The sequence below is a fragment of the Aquarana catesbeiana genome, linkage group LG01 (genome assembly GCF_042186555.1).
Source record: "Aquarana catesbeiana isolate 2022-GZ linkage group LG01, ASM4218655v1, whole genome shotgun sequence".
Taxonomy (NCBI): domain Eukaryota; kingdom Metazoa; phylum Chordata; class Amphibia; order Anura; family Ranidae; genus Aquarana; species Aquarana catesbeiana.
Genome location: NC_133324.1, coordinates 585943402 through 585962691, shown reverse-complemented (window position 1 = coordinate 585962691; position 19290 = coordinate 585943402). Strand labels below are relative to the sequence as shown.

Sequence of the window (19290 nt, the reverse complement as noted above, 5' to 3'; positions counted from 1 at the left end):
TATGGTCCTTAGAAAATAGGACAGGGAAGAAAGATTTTCTGCAGCATGTGTAGAATGCCAAGACAGACATTAGTCATGGCTTTTTTCAGCGATTTGTCACTTTTATAACATGACATCCTTAGGTAAAAACCAAAATTATTTATAAATAAAAGAAAAAGACATTTTGTTTAATTGTGTGCATTTTGTATGTAGAAATCTAAAGGAACAAATGCTTGAATGCTACATATAAACTAAATAAAAATTACAATCATGGGTTTTCTGGAAATTAATTTTTGTGTAGATCAAAGAATATGCGCTAACCAAAAACATTGTAAGGATATAATTACAGTGTTTTTGCAAATGAAGTCTGCAACAGCTGTTTGCAGCCTTCATTCATTCAACAGTCACTGTGAGTCACAGCAGGGCCATGCACAGCAAGTTACACTGGCAAAGCTGCTTTTCCAATGTAATGCAAAGGCACGAGGCCCATTTGTGACCTAAGGGAGTTTAACAAGACTTGTGGCCACTCATTAAAATTAGAAGAAAAGAGGTTTAACCTTAAACTACGTAGAGGGTTCTTTACTGTAAGAGCGGCAAGGATGTGGAATTCCCTTCCACAAGCGGTGGTCTCAGCGGGGAGCATCAATAGTTTCAAGAAACTATTAGATAAGCACCTGAACGACCACAATATACAGGGATATACAATGTAATACTGACATATAATCACACACATAGGTTGGACTTGATGGACTTTTTTCGACCTCACCAACTATGTAACCCCTGTTTACTGCAGCAAGCCCCCAACATAGGCTCAGTCCTGCTAACATCAGCTATTGCATTTTAGCAACTGTACTAACTGTTCTTGTTCCAAATTTATCTATTTAAGAACAGTAGCTATATTTCTATGTGTTCTCAACTTTAACAGTAATTCCTATTTCTAACAAAATTAACGTGCATTCTGTTTTAGCTGGTGGTAGCTTGCTTTAAATGCCTTGCCTTATACATACAGTATGTTCGAAGGAAATCAAGACTGCAATTTTAAAAATACAGGAAGATGATGAAACAGTAGATAATTACACAATGATTTCATTTCCTTGTTTTAAACATTGAAAACATGTAAAACAATAACCGCAGCTTATGTATGCATTACCGGTAGATTTTTGTTTATGAGTGCTTTTAGAGACAAATGATGATTGCTTTGATGTTGGTTTATTTGCTCAGCTTGAATAACAAATTAAAAATTGCATTCATGATAATCTGGCTACACTTAAGATATCTAAATGCAAATGCAGTGCATCAAAAAAGTACATACCCTCTACATGAGATTATAAAAGCTACAAATGTTAAAACTATTAGCACTAGTCTGCAAGACAATACTATGGAAATACAACCATCAGCAGTAGGCTAAAACACATTCAATTATAGAATAAATGGAATATTGTTTTATATCTAAAAGAAATGTAATATTTTTTCCAGTGGATTAAAATATAACAGATGAAAGACTATAATGGACTACGAATCACCAATTTCATTTGTAGTCCATTTCTAAAATATTTTAGTGGGGATGGACCAGGTAATGCTTTACTGTTAAGCTGTTAACTGCTACAACCATCTCTTCTAAAACATAAAGGCAATGATTTTAGGGAATTTGTAAACATCTGGCTCATCACTTGTGTTCAAGACACCATATGCAGGACAATTTTTATTTACTGTCTTTTTATTGTCTCTTTCCTGGCACCATCATGGTTGCAATGATAATGGTTTATCTTTTTATGCCGGAAAGAAAAACAAATATTATTTTAGTGTATATTTATTTACATTTACTACTTACCACTTTGCAGCAGAGGGGCCAAAACCACCAAAATAACGCAAGAGCAATAAGGAGCAATATTATCAGTATTGCAATAACAGCAGCCAAACCACTGGCCTGTGAATAGATAAAATAATAATAAAAATATAGTCCTACAATAAATTCCAATGTTAACTAGCTAAACACTTAGATCACGAGTCAAAAATAAATGACCTATGTGCCAAAAAAAAAAAAAATTAACAACAATGACTAGAACAGCTGTAAAATATAATGATGTGTTTGCTATTGATTATTTTTTGATATGATTAAATCATAAGTAAACCCAAGAACAAAAATGTATCATATTGCAGCCTACCAGTCCTTAGATGTGGTGGCTGCATTAGGCTTCTTTTTTAGGTAAGGTATATTTATATTTACCAGGGACATGCAGTCGGGGGAGGCAGGTTAACATAAAAAAAAAAAAAAATTAAGCAATTTGGAGGGTAGGTAGCCTAAGTCCTACCCTACCACTGATAATTTGGGGCTCCTACAACCTATGGTTTCAGAGATACGGGGATCCTTGCACAGCCTGTCAGAAGCTACATACAGAGCGGTCAGTTTAAATACAAGCTGGCACACTCTGTTTGCAGCAGACTGAGAGGTTGAGCTCACAGTGCCTCTTCTCACTTCTTGTCAGAGGCACTGAGCTCAGTGGATAGCTTGGAGTCTTGGACCAATGGTAAAGTACCATTAGCTCCAGCTGTCCAATAAAAAAAATTCAAAATTTTGGGAAAAACTGATTCATGAAATCAACCACATAGTGTTTTAACCCTTACACTTTAAAATAGCTCATATGTCATATTATAGAGACAGGTCATAAAAGTGCCAACTAAGTTCTAACATGGGTCCAAAGTAACATAGCACATGTTGTGAATTCACAGTTGAATAACACTAATATCAACACTAGTATCATAAACAGGTATATTTTGTATATCTTATAAGTTGAATCACTAACAAGCTGTAGCCTAAAAATATATTGTTGGCATCTGCAGAACTGAGCACACCAATCTACATTTAATCGGTCCATATAAGATTAAAACAGTTGCTTCAGATCCTTGAAAATTTCCCATGTGCAGTCACAATCCAAGAATACCAATGTTAAGCCTGTATGGTGCAGTACTAGTTTGTTGTGTGGCTTGAACATACAATTATTGTTGCTTTCATGACTCCAGTTCCTTTCAATTTAACCACAAAATGTGGATGCAAAAGAACGTTTAAAAATAACCTGAAATTAAAAATAATATATATATTAATTGACCATTTGGAACCCCAAAGGAATTACCGTTTCAGAATTTTTTACTCTGTTCATGGGCTCCCTCATTTGGAACTGCATCATCAAACACTATGACAATATGAGAGGTGTTACAGAGCACACTGCTTTAAGATTGTATTTGAGGGTGCAAACTTTCTTTTAGTGTTCATGTGATGTAAGTTTTTATTACAATCAAATCCATAATGCCATGGGTAGTGATCATTTGATTTTATGTCTTGTTCCTGGGGCTATAAAATCTCAAGCCCAAAACTGTTCTGCATTTTGGATTTGATATGTGAATAAGCAAGCCATTCGCATCCTGAAAAAGTACCGTGAGAGTGTTTTCATTTGTATGTTGTGAGGATGCATACACTTATTGGCCTACAAACACCTGCTGGGTACCTGTACTGCACCACAAATGAAAAATAGCAACACATGACCATCAGCGTGGCACATTTACAGCTGGTCACTTGTCTTTTTTTTTTTTTTTTCTTTTTTACTAGGTAAGAGCATGGAAAAGCTATTAAAAGATTGCTTGTAATTGTCATGAATTCACACCTTCTCATGTGTAGTTTAATGTTGTTGGAAGCTGCAGCCTAGCGATAGCTTTTTGAGTACTTACTTAATGCAATAAAAGAAAAATGAACATCTATTAGTGCACTATGCTGCAGTTTGCTTCTTATTGCTACTAAATTGTCTGACTTCAGTTCAGTGTTTCACTTTCCCTGCCATGCCTTTTATAGCACTATTCTCCCCCCCCCCTTCTTACTAGTCCATTTCCATACATAGGCAGCTTATACACTTTTACCAGTTTGTATTACATTTTCTTGCCTAAATATGACATGGGGTCTGTGGAAGGACTATTTCCTGATTCTGATCATGTGAAGGTTGAAATACAAAGACTTGCGCTATCTGTCTTTCAGACTTTATGACCTTACATGCTTTTTTAGGTCATACATCATGGTGTCCCGAATGTATTCCCAATAATGCCTCAGTCGTGGAGCCATTGCGAGCAGTACTTTGCCAAAATGCAAGCATGGTCTGGTCACAGGTCACCCCGCACAGCTTAGAAACCATTAAACAGTTTATCATGAGCAGACTATTGCTAACATTATTTGATCCTTCTCTACCAACTATTGTGACTACAGATGCTTCAGGCTATGGCCTTGGTGCAATCCTTACATAATTCCACATAGATCAGGTAGAAAACATTGTTGCTTGCATCCATAACCTTTTACAGAAGCAGACAAAAGTAGAAAAAAAAGCCCTAGCATGAGTTTGGGCAACAGAAAAATGGATAACATTGCAGTGGGTTTGACAGTTTACCATGCAGGTCAACCTTTTCTTTAACTACACTGCTTACCACAAAGACATTAAGGCAAGTAGGAATGTGTATAGCCAGATGGTCAGCAAGGCTACTCAGTTTTACCTAAACAATACAATATACTGTAAACCAGTTTTGAAAAATGTTAATGCTGATTGTTGTGGTTACCCTTACCCATAGTTCTTAGTACACAAGATGAGGATGTAAACCCCTTTACGCTGACATAACACATATATCCGGCCTCACTGGACTGGGCTTTTTTCTGTGGGGTCGCATATATGCGTATCTGTTTTTGTGCTGGGAGCGTCCCACACAGTGAGCTACCAGCACAGAGACAGGGGTCTCACAGAGAGAGCCCCGGAACTCTTGATTCCAGGTCACTTGATCTCTGTGGTAGCCCCTGATTGGCTACCACAGTGGTCAGTCACTGTGAAGCTCGCACCTGTGTTTCTTTCTCTGTGAATAGAGAGGAAAGATACATTATATCTTTCTCTCTCCTTGCAGAGAAAAAAAAAGTGTGTGCAAAAAATAAATATATTAATAATAAAAAAGAAAAGAAAAAATACCTAGATCAAGGTTTGATCTAGGTCAGTGCCAGGGTTAGAGCTTGGGTCAAAGGTCAGGATCAGTTATTTTGGGCAGGATTTAATTTTTTTACATTTTTTAACCGCTTTCCGACCAGTCACCGCAGTTATACTGTGGCAACATGGCTCAGCTGCGCGAATCGCCATCATGTTACGTTGGTTCCCTTTTTGTCCAGTAGGGGCACATGCCGCCCACGGAGCCGATGCGAGTGCCCGTCGGTCATGATCACCGCCGGGCTCCTGCGATCGCTCGGGGCACACTGAGAACCGGGATCTGTGTGTGTAAACACACAGTTTCCGCTTCTCTGAGGGGAGAAGTGACAGATTGTCTGTTCATACAGAGTATGGACAGCGATCTATCTCTTCCCCTGCACGGTCCCCTCCCCCCCTTCAGTTAGAACACACACTAGGGAACACGTTAACCCCTTGATCGCCCCCTAGTGTTAACCCCTTCCCTGCCAGTGACATTTTTACAGTAATAAATGCATTTTTATAGCACTGATTGCTGTATAAATGCCAATGGTCCCAAAAATGTGTCAAAATTGTCCGACGCGTCTGCCATGTCGCAGTCCCGATAAAAATTGCAGATCGCCGCCATTACTAGTAAAAAAAAATTAACAATAAAAATGCCATAAAACTATCCCCTATTTTGCGCAAACCACACAATATACGCTTATTGCGATTTTTTTTTTTTTTTTTTTTTTACCAAAAATATGTAGAAGAATACATGTAGGCCTAAAATGAGGGAAAAAAAATTTATATATATTTTTGGGGGATATTTATTATAGCAAAAAGTAGAAAATAACGCTTTTTTTTTTAATTGTCTCTCTTTTTTTGTTTATAGCGCAAAAAATAAAAACCGCAGAGGTGATCAAATACCACCAAAAGAAAGCTCTAATTGTGGGAAAAAAGGATATCAATTTTTGGGTGCAACATCGCACAACCGCGCGATTGTCAGTTAAAGCGACGCAGTGCCGAAGAGCAAAAAGTGCTCTGGTCAGGAAGGGGGTAAAATTTTCCTGGGGCTGAAGCAGTTAAATTATTATCAATGTCAGTGTGTTTTAGGTAAGACAAAAAAAAAACAAACAACAAAAAACATACACATATGTGGTATCCCTGTGATTAGGAGCAAAAAAAATTATTTTGGGTTGTTTTTTGGTGGTAGGTTTTGGTAGTAACAAGAAATATACAGCTAAATTTAACAAAATATTTTTTTACTATTTTGGGCCAGTTTTCTTTTGATAATAAAAAGCACAATTTGTCTAGGAAAAAAAAAAAAGTTATAATCCACCTGGATGCACAAAATATTTGGGATGATACAATTTTACTAACACATGTTAAAGTTGCAAAATTGTGCTTAGGCATTAATATTTGTTTTACCCTTAGGCGTGAAGGGGATGAAAGTGGTTGCATCCGCTGATATAGAGGCAGCTGCATCTGAGTTCATCTTGCATGCCCAGTATAATCAATATTACAGGACATTCTACACATTCTACAAATGGCTTTTGCAAATGGAAAAACAGACAATATATTGTACCCAACTTCATTGCTTTACTACAGAATTATACATCAACTGTCCCTAGCTGATGACTATATTGTATTTGCATCTCATGTCTTACTAGTTCCAGAGACCTTGAGAGAGTACCATATACAACTTGCACATCAGAGTCACCAAGGAATTGTAAGAACAAGGCAAAGACTATATCAACTATACTATCAGCCAGGCCAGGATGCCCAACTGCCAACTACTATTCCATTTTGCATTACTGTCACACAAACTGTACCACTCCAGCCAGTCCTACTTTCCTAGTCTGCTTAAGAGATTGCTATAGATATAGCAGGTCGTTTCACAGAGGCACTTGGGGACTTCTGGATTGCTATACCATTAATAGATCATTATATCAGTATATTGCCAGAAATTGCATATCTCAAATATAAAATCTACTACTGTACTTATGTTTTTATTCACAGTTTTTGGCAGGGAAGGTAACGCAAAATAATTATTGTCTGACAATGGACCACAATTTATTTCATTCTAGTCTATATCCTTCCCAAGAAAGAGAAACACTGTGCATAGGAAATCCTCAGCTTATAACCCCCAAGTAAATATCGAGAAGACTGTGAAAAATCAAGATAAAAAGGGATTATAGAGATTGGAAACATGGTGCAAGAAAAGTATAATTTCAGCCTGGATCTCTAGAGTTAAGAAACCTAGCTTGTTGAAACAGGCACAATCCAAATTACCCAATCTGCTTAGGGTGATAAGTCAATAGGTTCTTACTCCTATCAACTGTCTGATGGATGCATATTAAATCAACAACAGGAAGAGGAGACAAGGGAGTCCCCAGAAAGCAAAAAAGGGGAATGGTAAACTACGGCTTATGGTACAAAAATGCATTTTTGACGAATCGGCTGGTACTCTATTTGCAACTTTGGTGAGTGTGGATTCAAGGATCTTTTACCCCCATTTGATGCATATTAAATGCCCATCATCTTATGCCTCATCGGCAGGACTTTTCAGAAGTTTCATTTGATTAATGAATTCCTAATGTTTCTGATAACAACCAAAAAATATTCAAACGTTGCTTTTACAGGTGGTGAAACATAGAGAAGTGATGGCAGAAAAAAGACCAAGTGGTCCATCAAGTCTGTCCATTTTGTTTAATTTTTTATATGGTTTAGGTTTTTTTTATTAACTTTTTTGTCTGAGTATAGATCTATGTTTGTCCCAAGCATGTTTGAAGTCATTTACTTGACTGACTCACTACCTCTGCTGGTAATTTATTCCAAGCACCAACTACCCTTTCAGTAATACTTTTTTTAAGACTAGTTTTAAAACTTTTTTTAACTCCAGTTAGTTTGAGGTCATGTCCCCATGCTCTTGATCTTGGTTTGATATAGCTAATACTACCTTCTTGAACCTTATTCACCCGCTTGATGTATTAAAATGTTTCAATCATGTCTCACCTTTCCCTTCTTTCCTCCAAACTGTATAAATTAAGTTTCTGAAGTCTCTCTTGATATGTTTTCTCCCCCTAGACTCATTCTATCTTATCAGTATCTTTTTGTAAGCAAGGTCTCCAGAACTGAACACAGTATTCTAAATTAGATCTCACTAAAGACCTACATAGGGGAATCGGGCTTCCTTCCACCTGCTGGTGACCTCTCTAGCAATGCATCCTAGAATTCTATTTGCTTTTCCCACTGCCTGGCCACATGATTTGCTCATTTTGCAATTGTCTGGAATAAAACCCCCAAACCTTTTTCCTCTGTAGTTCTGGCCAACACTGCACCCCCCATGTTGTATTGTCAAGGGATTCTTTTTCCCTAGGTGCATTATTTTACATTTAGAATAATTGAACTGCAATTTTCACTGCTTTGACCAAATTTTGATCTCAAGTGTAGGGTGCCACATCTAAAAAAAATCTAGACCTATTCTATGTGCCCCTCATTGCTTCCTTTTTTTTCTAATCTTGGAAAAAAGTGAACAAATATATTCAACATAAAAAAAAATCTAGACAAAAGGACCCCCCCCCCCCCAAAAAAAAGTATGTATTTTTAAGGCACCACAAAAGGAAAATCTGATCATAAAAAATATAACTTTTATATTTATATTTTCATCACATATATATAAAATCCATTAACATATGGAAAACACTAAACACTTAAAATCCTACTCCCATTTCTTCATATTTAACTGCACACTATTTTTTTTTTTTTATCAGAATTATGTTTATTAAAGGTCACATTATTTATGAATAATCACATCTGTTGATACATTGAGCATAGGTTCACAAATTTCCAGGACACCGTGTTTCAGACTAGCAAGCTCATGCCATGGTATCATCATACAGTGTATCTTAATAACATTTATGAAGATGGTAAACATAAGTTCTTCCACTCAAGATCCATAATGTTGCAGAGTGGTGGACCCAATGCGTTTCACAGCTAGTAAGCCTGTTTCCTCAGGGGTATAATAAGGGGAGATCTATAACAAACATAGAAGATATACTCATTGAAAACACAATTTCACATCAGTATCTTCAAATACCAGTCAAGCTCTCAAGTAACAATTAATGCTATCTTACCAATTGGCATGAGCCTGGAGTTCCCAACTGGTGCCATTACACCCACCTAGGCAGTAAAGCATTCCATGTATTGTCAGCCACTGGAATGCAAAAGAGGCTCCAAAAGCACCACTAAGATAAAGATTTACCAAAAAGAAAATAATCAGTCACATAATGTGTGTATCTTTAAACTTAAGTGTTGTAGTGTCTCAAATACAGTTAAGCTAGTTACCTGTTTTGACTGAAGCAAATTCTACAGAAAAACTGGAATCTACTTATCAGTGATGGTATAGTGGCTAAGCACATTTGTGACCACCTAGAGGTGGTATAGAGATGCATCAGATCTATCAGGGATTGGGCAGTGCATAGCCATTATGCAGGTGGAGACAGACGCGCTGTATGCACTAAGAAAGGTACATATAGATGTGGACTATATGTGCAGTGTCCCTGGACATGGGAAGGTGAAACAATTACCCTTTCTGATGACAGTAACTTTATCCCTAGAAACTATATAGACTATCAGCCTGTGGAAGTAGTCTATCTGATGAACTATGTTTGCAGAGCATCTTATTTACGGAAAACCAAGAGACCATTCTGCAGACATATTCAAGATCATGTTTATTATGTTGAGAGTGGCATGTTGTCAGTGCCCACTGGTAGGCATGCCAGCCTGAAACATAGATATGACATGAAATCTACTGACAGCTAACAAATACTAAGTTTGTGTTAGATCACTCTTTATTATACCCCTGAGGAAGCAGGCTTGCTAGCTGTGAAACACATTGGGGATATCACTCTGCAACATGGCGGAGCTTCAGCAGAATTGATACCAAGCCTCGCCTTCAACAGTGCACCAGTTGTGGGCATTGCTATGCATCGGCAGCTGCATGATGCGGGTCATCATTCTGCACAAGGCGGCCGGAAGTTCCCCTCACCCTGCTGGAGCTTGTTGGATGATAGGACCATCTCATTGGCCGGTATCTCATGTGACCCTGGACAGGGCCTCCCATTGGTTCCCTTTCAAGCCTTGGAGGCACTTATAACGGCCATACCCATAGATCACTAACTAGGATGACGTTTGCAGGTCCTGTAAGTGGATTTCTATTGGAATTAAGGTAAAAGCATTTTAGGACTTTGTTCTGCTCTACCTCTGTAACCATATGGATCCTTCAATATGTTGGGTTTTACCCTGTCCTTTTGTGGTCTCCCATTTTCTGTGCCTCCTTTGGTTCCCTAGATTTCCAGTCTGGTGTACCATACTCCTCTAGAGTTTCCACGTCCCTCTACAACTGCCATATACAATGTAAGATCCATTCCTATCTTATTTTGCTATTTGTTCCTCCACTCTCCCCTGTAGATGTATTTGTGGATCATATGCTCCTGTATAGGATGCCAAGATGACATTGTCTTTATTGTTATTGTTATTTAATTTTTTGTTGATCTCTATAGATTGGGCCGAGCTTCCTGCTTGTCTTTACAATAGACCCAACATGATCCTCATGTCCCCTGGCTATAGTGACCATTAGGAGATATTTTGCAATGTGATACCTGGGCAGGGCTACGTGTGGCCTAGCGGTGGGTGTCTGGCGGGGCATGAACAGCAGCGCAATTTTTTGGCTCCTTTGTCGTGGTTTTAAAACATAGTGGCATACATATGTGATGTAATCTTTGTGACTGGGTTAGTACAGTACTATTTTTGTATATTCATTGTTTGTATACATAATTGTAGCCATATATATTTATGTCTACAGTTACTTTTCATAAAAATTATCTGTATCATCGTGTTTCTGACATCTCTAGAGAAGAATCATAGAAACACGTGTGGCCGTTGAATATGGAGAATAAGTCCCAATTATGATCTTCTATTTACATCACATGATCAGCTGTCATTGGCTAACAGCGGATCACATGGTAAGGGCCTGGGATCTGTGATCAGCTGAGTCTCATTGAAGGGGGTGCACAGGCGGCGCATTCTCGAGAGGATGTACATGGACGCCCTCCTAGCAATAAGGCTTGCGCTGTAGCCGTCTTTAGGCTATAGCATGGGCAGGAGGTGGTTAAAATGCACAATATCGTGATTTAAAAATCTTTTGTACTATGTAGAAAATATGTGGTGCTCATACTGGCCTATAGTTGACACTATTTACAAATGTTACACGTATAATACAGTCCATGCTCTGTACAAGTTTGTTCCACTTCTTGTTATGATATATACTCAGAAGCCTTCATGTGTTTTATAGATGACTGAATTTATTAATAAAGTACTTTAAAACTGTTTTACTGCTTCCTAGACTACAGTACACATCAAGCAACTTTTTTTCCTGTTATTATACACCTGTCTTTTCCTCCAGCTTAGAAGCCCCCAACTCTTAGGCCCCATTCACACCTATGTGATGCGTTATATGCTTTGTTTGCATGTTTGTCGTGTGACAGCATAGGGCAGCCCATTCACATGAATGGGCTGCTCTATGCACAACAAATGCACCAAAGTAGCTCCTGCACCCTGTTTGGGCAGTGAGTCTTGCATGCTTTTATACTGCGCGCTTGTCACAAAACATCTGCTTGCCGTGTTTGGGGTGTCATTAAGAAACGATGGCCCCATAAGCATGATGCATGCTTTTGCGTGTTTTTCGGAATGCAAAGGTGTCGAATGGGGCAGTCTTCTGCTGATTGTTAAAAATATCCATTCAGATATCTATTAAAATATCCATTCAGATATCCATAACTGCCTGGATGACAGATTGCGTAATGGCGGAATCTTTAAACTTATATGGTACTTGCACATGCACCTGGTACCCTATACAGCCCATAAATCTGCCTTTAGCTCAAAGGGGTTGATTTACTAAAACTGGAGAGTGCAAAGTCTGGTGCAGCTGTGCATGGAAATGAATCAACTTCAAGGTTTTTTTGTCAAAGCTTAAAGGGTAATTCCACTTTCGTGGGGAAAAAAATTGCAAATAAAGAAAAAATATAGCGTGTACAATTGCGATACAAGCCATTTTGTAATTGAATGTTATTAAAAATTTCCTTTTCAATCTGCAGCCGCTGTAATTTTCTATAAATACAATGTAATATGGCTACATGGAGTTGTTCTCTACACAGAATGTGTACTGACCACTCCCAGAAACATAATTTCCTACTTGTGTGATTGGCTCATCAATTTTCCCAGAAGTCTGCCTAAGATACATGTCAGATTTCAGGCATCTCCTGCAACAAAAATGTCATTTTTGGTGAGATACTCCCAATAAGAACACATCCAAAGGGATTCAGGTCTAGCAGATTTTCTCATTAGTGCTCTGCAGCTGCCACAGCTGACCGATAATTATGAAACCACTCCCATTAGACCTACTCAACTCAGAGGCACAGAGAAACACACATGGATTTCTTCAGAATAACAAAAGGTAGGAATCTGCAACAAAGTTTGTTATAATCCTTGTAATGTACGTAGATCACCCAGAGGGGAATGTTTTTTTCTCAACAAAAGTGGAGTTAAGCTTTAATTGAACAAGCTGAAGTTAGAAGCTGATTGGCTGCCATGCACAGCTGTACCAGATTTTGTACTCTCTAGTTTTAGTAAATCAACCCCTTCTTGTCTGGATTGCTCACATCTGCCTCACACAACTGGATAATTACAATTAAATGCCCATTGTTTAGTCAAATCTGTTTCAATTAAAGAAGCACTATCATGATTGTTAATAATTAAATACTGATCCACACATTTGTGTCTAAATATCTATATTTGACTCTACTGAACTGGTTTTAAATTGTGAAGAAAAGTTTTAGTCTCTTCTTTCCTAATAGAAGCCCGATTTGTGGGCATTACTAATGTCGGTATCAGACAGGGCTCAGTTGCCATAAATATCTATTTAGTGGGCACACCTGTTGGGAGTGCCTGTCGCATGCACTGACATCAATCAAAATGATATTATTTACACTGATGAGCCGCAGGAGCTGCCCATAGAATACATCACAATGGAGCAGGTTTGTGCCCTACCCTGCTTCTTTACAGAAAGTGCATGGGTGGAGAGGACAGGTAGAGCTCTGTTGTGAGCAGGCCCATCTTGCAGAGGGTTTTTTTTTAACCAGCAGTCTAGCTGAAATGCCCCCTCCCCCTGCATTCCTAGTGACAGCCCTTGTCTTCCTGATGCCCAGGACATGCACTGTCTTTAAGTGCTCATTACATATTCATCCTCTTGTTAGCTACATGGTAGAACAATAGTGAAGGGAGAGTGGGCATGCTGTTTTTAATGCTAGCTCATCATCAGCACTACCTAGAAGGACAGAACAAGGTGCTACATGCACTTTATCCCATGTGGAACAGACGTAACTAAGAAATTTCAATGAGATTTCTTCTTCAAGGCCACCCTAAAAACTCAACCAGACTATTTCAGATTAGAGTAAGAACAGTGCTCAGATGGACAAATGTGACAATTTCTGCCTAAAGCCCGTTTGCGACTTTTTCTTTATTGCAAAAATAAAATAAAAATATAACATTTTACATCCTATGTGAACTGAATAGGAATCTAATTAACAATGAATCAACTGTTAATATATGTGTTCTAAAAAAACATTTTGCTATGATAACGATATTCACAATTTATATTTATGTGCAATGATCTCTTTCTATCTTGAGTAATGGGGGAAAACGTCTGTATGGCTATTCAGTTTGGAAAAACAATTAGAGTTCAATTACACTTGCTTCAAAATGTGACAGTGAACACACTTTTTTAACCACTTCAGCCCCAGAAGGTTTTACCCACTTCCTGACCAGGACATTTTTTGCAATACGGCACTACGCCACTTTAACCAACAAACACGCAGTCGTGCAACGCTGTACACAAATAAATAAAATGTATGTCCTTTCTTCCCCACAAATAGAGCTTTCTTTTGGTAGCATTTGATCAAAATGCAGATGCGCAAAAGTTATAGCGTCTACAAACTATGGGACAGATTTAGGAACTTATTTTTATTTATTTTTAGGGATGAACCCGATGTTCGAGTCGGCATACAGCCAAAAAAAGTAAAAATGACAGGAGACAGTTTGGGACAAGTCCTTTATTTAAAAAAAAAAAGTGTCCCGCGATGTAACTCCATCTTCAATGACAGTGCCGACGATCCGAGAAAAAAAAAAGGGCCACCTGGTGATGTAAACGGGTGACCCTGCCCACTCTGACATTACGTGACATCACATGACATCAGAAGAAGGTGGGGTCACCCGCTTACATCACCAGGTGGCCCCACCCTCAGCTATATAAGAGCTGTCATTGCAAAAAGGCTGCAGTCAGTGGGACGCCTCCCATCAAAGCGGAGTTTTTCAGGTTTTTTTTTAATTTTTCTCGGGTCGTCTGTGCTGTCTTCGAAGATCGAGTTACATCGCCGGACACTTTTCTTTTAAAATTATTAAAAGACTTGTCCTAAACTGTCTCCTGTCATTTTTACTTTTTTGACACTTTTTTGGTGAATGTGTAGGAGTACAATGTACCCAATACGCATTCACATAGGGGGGCCAGGATCTGGGGGTTCCCTTGTTAAAGGGGGCTTCCAGATTCCAATAAGGCCCCCACCCACAGACCCCCACAACCACCAGGCAAAGGTTGTGGGGATGAGGCCCTTGTGCTCATCAACATGGGAACAAGGTGTTTTGAGGGCATGTGGCCTGGTACAGTTCAGGAGGGGGGCGCTCCCCCTTTTCCTGCGGCCTGCCAGGTTGCATGCTCAGATAAGGGTCTGGAATTGATTTTGGGGGTGACCCCACGCCATTTTTTTACACTTTGGTGCAGGGTTCCCCTTAATATCTATACCAGACCTGGAGGGCCTGGTATGGATTTTGCGGGGACCCCCACGGCAATGTATTTTTTAATTTTGGTGCGGGGTTTCCCTTAATATTCATACCAGGACCCAAAGGGCCTGGTAATGGACTGGGGGGGAACCCATGCCATTTTTTTCAATGATTTTTATCTATAATGCTGGGATCCAACAATTCATTACAGCCATGAGCAGTTTTTAAATGACATTTTTTTCCTTTAGAAATGTTATTTTGCTGTGGTACTGTTCTAAACACGAGAAAAATGCGCTACTTTACAGGCATACTAAGGACAACCCCAAGGTACGATATTTAAAGGAATACATCATTTTTATTGTCTCACGTTAAGCATTATTAAAATCACTGCTCCTGAAAAAACTTATTTTTGCATTGATACATGTCCCCTGGGGCAGAGCCCAGGTCCCCAAACACTTTTTTATGGCAATAACATGCATATAAGCCTTTAAAATGAGCACTTTTGATTTTTCTTGTTGGTGTCCCAGAGACTTTAATGATGTCTGCATTTTTTTTGCCTGTTCGCAAGTTCTGGTGCGAACCGAACGGGGGGGGGGGGGGGGGTGTTCGGCTCATCCCTATTTATTTTATTTTTTTGCTTGTTTACAGCAGCACACCGCTAATCCGTCTCTCCTGTGAATGATCGGCGGGCCGCTGCGGCCATGTGTGGCTCCCACTGTGTCCAATAACAGCAGGAGCGGCGGCACTCCCCCTAAACCGCGTGCACGAAATCACGTACAGGTACATGATTTTGTGCGCCCGGGCCGCCTTGCCACAGTTATTGTACGCGGGAAGGTCTGGAAGCGGTTAAAGCACTATGAATGCCAATCAAAGGACGTATCGCTAAATAAAATAGTTTCCTTACAGTCATGTTCACATTGTTGTGTTTGCTTTGCTTTATTTCGCTTCAAACATTTTAAACATTTTACCCCATGTGGTCTGTTCCACACAGGCCTCAGCTTGTGGGAGTGCTGAGTGCCACTTTAAGCAAGCTGCTAGCAGGCTATAGCACCACCTGAAGCTTGTTAAAAGCATTCTGAAGCCCACTAGTGACTTGTTTAAAGTGACAATACGCATTCCCATTAAGATCTGTGTATACATTTCCAAAAAGGAGCTAAAGGATGCTTTAAAGGCTCAGAGAAAGCTGCTCAAAGCTTGTCAAAAGCTTGCTGAAAGTTTCATAAAAGCTGCTCTTTTACAAGCTGAGGTCCGTGTGAAACAGGCCTGTCATTTTGTTGCTGCTACAAAGCACATGTGGTGTGCAACATGGGAACACTATAGCAGAAGGTAAGCGGGGACCAGAGAGAAAGGACTGAGTGGTGGAAGATCAGCAGAGCTGGGGAACCAGAGCAGGAGAAACTAGCCAATGTTACACATGGTGAGCAGTGTGGAAGCAATATAGCAGGAGGTGAGCAGGGGCAGGAGAAAGAGGAGAATCAGCAAACCAAAGGATCAGCAGAGCTGGGGTTACTACTGAGTGGGGGATCAGTAAAGCTGGGGGGGTTATTACTAAATGGGAGATCAGCAAAGCTGGGGGTACTGCTGAGTGAGGCATCAGTAGAGCTGTGGGTACTATTGAGCATGGGATCTGCTGAATGAGGGTAATAAAAAGTTGGGAATCTGCTGAATGTGGGTACTAATAGGCTGGGGATCTGCTGAACGGGGGTACTAATGAGCTGGAGATCTACTGAGTGGGGGTACTACTGAGCCCTTTTAAAATAAATAGAAAATCAACACACACAGGGCGTTTGCCAAGCTTCATTAAATCTTAAAAAAAATGACCAAAGCATCACTGAAGCACCACTGAAGCATCACAGCATCAAAACCACATAAAAAAAGCATGTTGAAGCAGTAGGTGCTTTAATGTGTGTGTTAGGGCTAATTTACACTTGCTTCAGCTGTATTACACATTAAAGTTCCTACTGCTTCAACATTTTTTGATATGTTTTTGATGCTTTGGTGATGCTTCGGTAATTCTTTAATGAAGTTTGGCAAATGCCCGTTGTGTTGATTTTCTATTTGTTTTAAAGGGGCCCAGTAGAACCCCAGCTCATTGGTATCCCTGTTCAGCAGATCCCCAGCTCATTAGTACCCTTGTTTAGCAGATCTCCAGCTCAGTAGAATCCCCATTCAGCAGATCTCCACTCAGGTGAGAACAAAGGTGTTGGTGCGTTGCTGGACCAATACAAACACCAACATGATAACAAAACCAGGGTGCCGTGATGTGGCTCTGTGGATCACGCATGCGTTTGCAAATGCATGCGGATGAAACCCCTGTTTTTAACGCATACTGTTAGACAGGTTTATTCGGTTATCTGCGAGCTAGTGGTAAGTAGGCTTTGTTTTTTTCCTGAGCATTCCCCAGACTTTGTTGTTAAAGCTTGTAGAGTTGTCATTTTCCCTTGATTGCCCTATGAGGTTGCAGGACCCCTGACCCTCTGTCTGGACAGTGCTGATTGGCCCTGTGCTGATCACATGCACAAAGAAAAATCTAGTAATACACACCAAACTGAGCATGTGCAGCTTGCCCCCAAGGCTCTGTTCATTTAGAAGATGGTTTGGGGACAGTGGAAGAAGGGAAGGATAAGAGAAGACAGAATCAAACAGCCTTTTTACACAATGCAGAAGATTAAACCCTTAGGTTCCACCATGAGTATAACAAGCATGCTTTACTGCATATACAGACTGATTTTACTGTTGTGGGTTTAGTAACACTTTAAGAATAAGCCTTTTTTGAGATGGAAGGACACTTTCATTATCTTGCTTTCATAACACATCAGTCTGCAGGGAAATGTATACATTTAATTTGTTATTGGGCTTTTCCAGTCTTGGAATCTCTCTGGCAAACCTCGCTGCGCAAGGTTTGAGACTTTTGTGTTTACTGATTAAGTTGCTACAGTTAATTTTAAAACATAGGTGCCATGGTAATTCTGCAATGTAAATACATACAGTATATATTTCATCAAAACTATTAGAGATTGACGCGGTTTCCTATTCAGTTTAGAAACGGATATATGAAAAAATGTGTTTTTCTGTCTAGTTCATACCACTGCTAGGCCCAAGAGATATGATGACTCTCTGCTAGGCCCAGATAGTCATCACATTTGATGACTAGGTATAGCACACTTTATGGAAAGTGTCTGATGTGTGTCCATGAGCCCCTAGAATTAAAAGATAGTTCGTTTTCCAAACTTATATAATTTCTGCACAGAAAATTAGTTGGGCAGTGAAGCAATGCTTGCTGAGTGAATACCATGTATAGAATTTACTTTATAAAGCAGTGCTGCAGATCTCACTTAGTTTAATATGTGTGCAAGTAAATGAATCCCTATATGTCTGTCTGCATGCTCAAATAAACTAAACCACACTGTTGGTGGTACTGTTCATTTCTGGTGGTATAAGTCTAGTATACTGTAAGTCAATTTTTGAAGCAGCTTTGGTGAAGAATTTCTCTAGTGATTATCTGCATATTTTTTTCCCATATAACATAACAACAATGCAGTTTCAAAAAACATTGATATTTTCTGTGATGAATGCTTTATCATTTATAAAAGTCATATACATGGGCAAAATGAAAACCTGTATCACTGCACTGGCCGACCACTTCTTCTGCTCAGCACATCATATCTGAGCAAGTTCAAAGCAGAAACAAATGAAAATGATTCACTTTAATGAACCCTTAGGAGGTTTTCTTAAACCTCGTACACACGATCGGATTTTCTGCAGAGGTGTGCCTGGATTTTGTCTTGCATACAAACGGCAAGGAATTGTCAGCCAACAAACAAGAACGTAGTGACGTACTACGTGGTTTTTCAGCTCTTTAGCCCCACCCTTTGGGCTCCTTCTGCTAATTTTGTGTTAGTAGAAGTTTGGTGAGTGTTGATTCACGTTTTACATTTTGCGTTTTTCAATTAGCGCTTTTCAGTTCACGCTTTTCATTTCATTCGTTTTTGAACGCCGTTCGTGCGGAATTGGAGGAGATAACGTGTTAGTTATTATTGGCCTTGGAGTTATTGCTTTGACCCAAGCCCAGTCCAGGAACAGGAGAAGGAGGAGTTCTTGGACATCACCCGGTGACCACGCCCCATGCCTATATAAGTCTTTGCGCACCGCGCACACTGCATTACAGCGGGAGAGAGCGTTGTGTCAACATCAGAAGAAGACCGGAGGGAAGAAGATGACAGAGAAGACCGGGCCAACGCTAGCAAAAAAGCGGGCAAAAGAGCAGAAGATAGCGGAGGAGCACGGCAGAAGATAATGGAGAGCGGGAGAAGAACTGGAGAGCGCAGAGAAGAGGTCGAAAAGCGCAGAGAAGTCAGAAGAGACCCCCGAAGCCGGAAGAAGACCCCCGGAGCTGCCTAATAAATTACTTTAAAAACTTGTGTTTTTTTATTGACACGATGTACCCCATACTCAT

General features: G+C 39.6%; 1 protein-coding gene across 2 annotated transcripts in view; it reads right to left on the bottom strand.

The window, feature by feature from the left end:
- Positions 1-19290, bottom strand: part of ANTXR2 (ANTXR cell adhesion molecule 2) — a 328021-nt gene that overhangs the window by 125660 nt on the left and 183071 nt on the right. For both annotated transcript variants that reach the window (XM_073597974.1, XM_073597968.1), the window contains exon 13: positions 1811-1906. In XM_073597974.1, the coding sequence (XP_073454075.1) occupies positions 1811-1906 (96 nt within the window). The remainder of the gene's footprint in view (positions 1-1810; positions 1907-19290) is intronic.